Source organism: Chlorocebus sabaeus, chromosome 5 (genome assembly GCF_047675955.1).
Source record: "Chlorocebus sabaeus isolate Y175 chromosome 5, mChlSab1.0.hap1, whole genome shotgun sequence".
In the NCBI taxonomy this organism is placed as follows: Eukaryota; Metazoa; Chordata; class Mammalia; order Primates; family Cercopithecidae; genus Chlorocebus; species Chlorocebus sabaeus.
The window spans coordinates 57,692,641-57,695,015 of record NC_132908.1 but is presented as its reverse complement, the minus strand read 5'-3'; the positions used below and the strand labels follow the sequence as shown (position 1 = coordinate 57,695,015).

At 34.9% G+C, this 2,375-nt stretch overlaps 1 protein-coding gene across 1 annotated transcript; it reads right to left on the bottom strand.

Annotated features, from left to right (window-relative positions):
• Positions 1 to 306: 306 nt before the first annotated feature.
• On the bottom strand, positions 307 to 887 carry LOC103233100 (ubiquitin-conjugating enzyme E2 N-like). The gene has a single exon (XM_038008386.2). It carries the CDS (start codon positions 885 to 887, stop codon positions 429 to 431), a length of 459 nt encoding a protein of 152 aa, XP_037864314.2. The 3' UTR covers positions 307 to 428.
• Between the last annotated feature and the right edge of the window lie 1,488 nt (positions 888 to 2,375).

Sequence of the window (2,375 nt, the reverse complement as noted above, 5' to 3'; positions counted from 1 at the left end):
AATTAGATCACCAAAAAAGGGGGAAAGGAGCCCATAAAATTAAAATAAAACTACCTCCCCCTTCAAAAAAATAAAATAAAATAAAGAAAAACACCCACACCCCTGCAGCTAACCTGACAACTACCTTCATTCACAGTGCTTTATACTTAAACCAGGATGGGGGAAATGAATAAAAGCAGGGAGGAGCCACTGCTTTTAAACGTTTCATAGCAATCCAGATCATTCTTCTAGCCTCTGCTCATGCTTTATGACAGTGAATCAGGACAAGACATAGATTTGCTATTGTGCATTTAATCACCAAAGGACTGAAGATGTCTGGGCTTTTTTATTCTGTAATGTTTCTAAGACTGTGTCCACTAAATGCAAACAAAAAGGAGGAAGTCTTGGCAGAACAGGAGAAGTGATGCACACTTGATGATCGGATCAATTTAAATATTATTCATGGCATATAGCCTAGTCCATGCTCTAGCTGTTTCTATGGCTTGGGCTTCGTTGGTCTTCCACTGCTCCACTACATCATTTGCTAATGGATCATCTGGATTGGGAGCACTTAACAAGGCCTGGATCCATAGCAGAACTGTGCGGATCTGCAGTGCTGGGGACCACTTATCTTTCAAAATATCTAAACATATTCTTCCCAACTTGTCTACATTAGGATGATAAATTTTGATCATGAAACGTACTTTAGGGGCTGCCATTGGGTATTCTTCAGGAAGGAATAGTTCAAGTTTAAAAATCCCTCCCTTAAAGGGGGAATCTTGAGGGCCAGCAATGACCACATGAAAATAACGGGCGTTGCTCTCATCTGGTTCTGCTTTGATGCCAGGAACTGGTTCTGTCAGCAAACACTGGGTTTCTTTCATGATTCTGCGGGGCAGCCCGGCCATCTTGTCAGAACCCGAGTTCGGCCTCTGTTCACGTAGTTTCTAATAGAACTGATGTAGTTTCTCATATACCTGAATTTAAAGTGTCTGGTGTTTCTCATACACAAGTAAGGTGGAAGACTGCCAAGTCAAGGCGAGCTGAGATTCTTCTCCTGGCATTACAGATACTGCACAGTAATCTCACAAAAGTTATGTGATTTAAATAAATACATCAGAAACTACTCACGGTAATAAGTCATAAAACATTTGTCTCACAAATTAGAATTGTGAATGGTAATCCGTGAAAACCAAGAACGTGCTCAGTTCTATTAACCAAATCACCATTCTGAAAATGCTGATTGCATATTGGCTCTTAATGCATATTCATTCTGACTTCTTTTCTGCATGTATCTATCATTCGTATTATTTATATAACTGAAGTTTGACACACTCTAATAAGCACAAATTAACATTGACCTTTTTACTCAGATCTCTGAAACTTTAACCCATTTAAACTTTTAATACCTAAAAATAAATTTAACAAAATCAAACATGCTCTTATTAAAATGATTTAATTATTTCAGTGATACGGTATTTATTTGGCCCAGTAACCATTAAGAGATAATAGATATTTCTTTTGCTAATATAGCATGAATATAATGAATGAATGACATTTAGAGAGTAATTAACATCATTGCCACAGTTAATGTCTTTCTCCATATCATGAGGATAATGTCTCTTGATCTGCCCTCATGATGTGTGACATTCTTATTTTATAACAGATGTATCACTGCTTTTCAACAGTTTTCCATTATCTCACTTTTACAGTTCAAATCATTCATATCACAAATGCAGAGGTATGAGACAGGGTTGTAGAAATGCCTATTCGTGGTAGTCTACCATGAAGGTCATAACTCAATTTCATTATATTTTTGTTTAAGAACTAGGCATGCTTTTTATGTCCATGAATCAAATTAATTTATACACCATGCTTGGTATTTATTTTAAAACAAATAATATCACCATTAAAAAAAAAACTAGTCACTTTCTAATTTCCTATCTAATTTCACATGTTGCTATCTTGTTCCTTTTGAATAATTTACAAGAATTCCATTATCCTCTAATAACAGAACCTGTAATTTTCCATGTTTGATAAAATCATTTGATATTAACTATTTTGGGCCAAAGGTCTTTTAATTGCCTTCTGTCCTTTAAATAATTTATTTTAATTGAATTTTTGTGATAGCTGAAAGAGAAACTGCACATTGCATTGTACCCTCCTATAATCCATAAACAGTTTGGGCAAAGGTCTACTCATAGAAGCTCTACTTCAATTGCTAGATTTTTTTCTATATTACATATATGATGGGGGTGTATTTCTTCATTCATTTATTTTATTTATTAAAAAATTATTTGTGACTACTAAAATGAAATTGGTGTTAGTTGCTTGGTACACTGTAATGAACAAAGTAAATTAGCTCCTTACTCTCATGGGGCTTATATTTGGAAAAC

Bases quoted from the DNA above. Each gene is read 5' to 3' on its own strand.
- LOC103233100 (XM_038008386.2), bottom strand. From the start codon at position 887: ATGGCCGGGCTGCCCCGCAGAATCATGAAAGAAACCCAGTGTTTGCTG.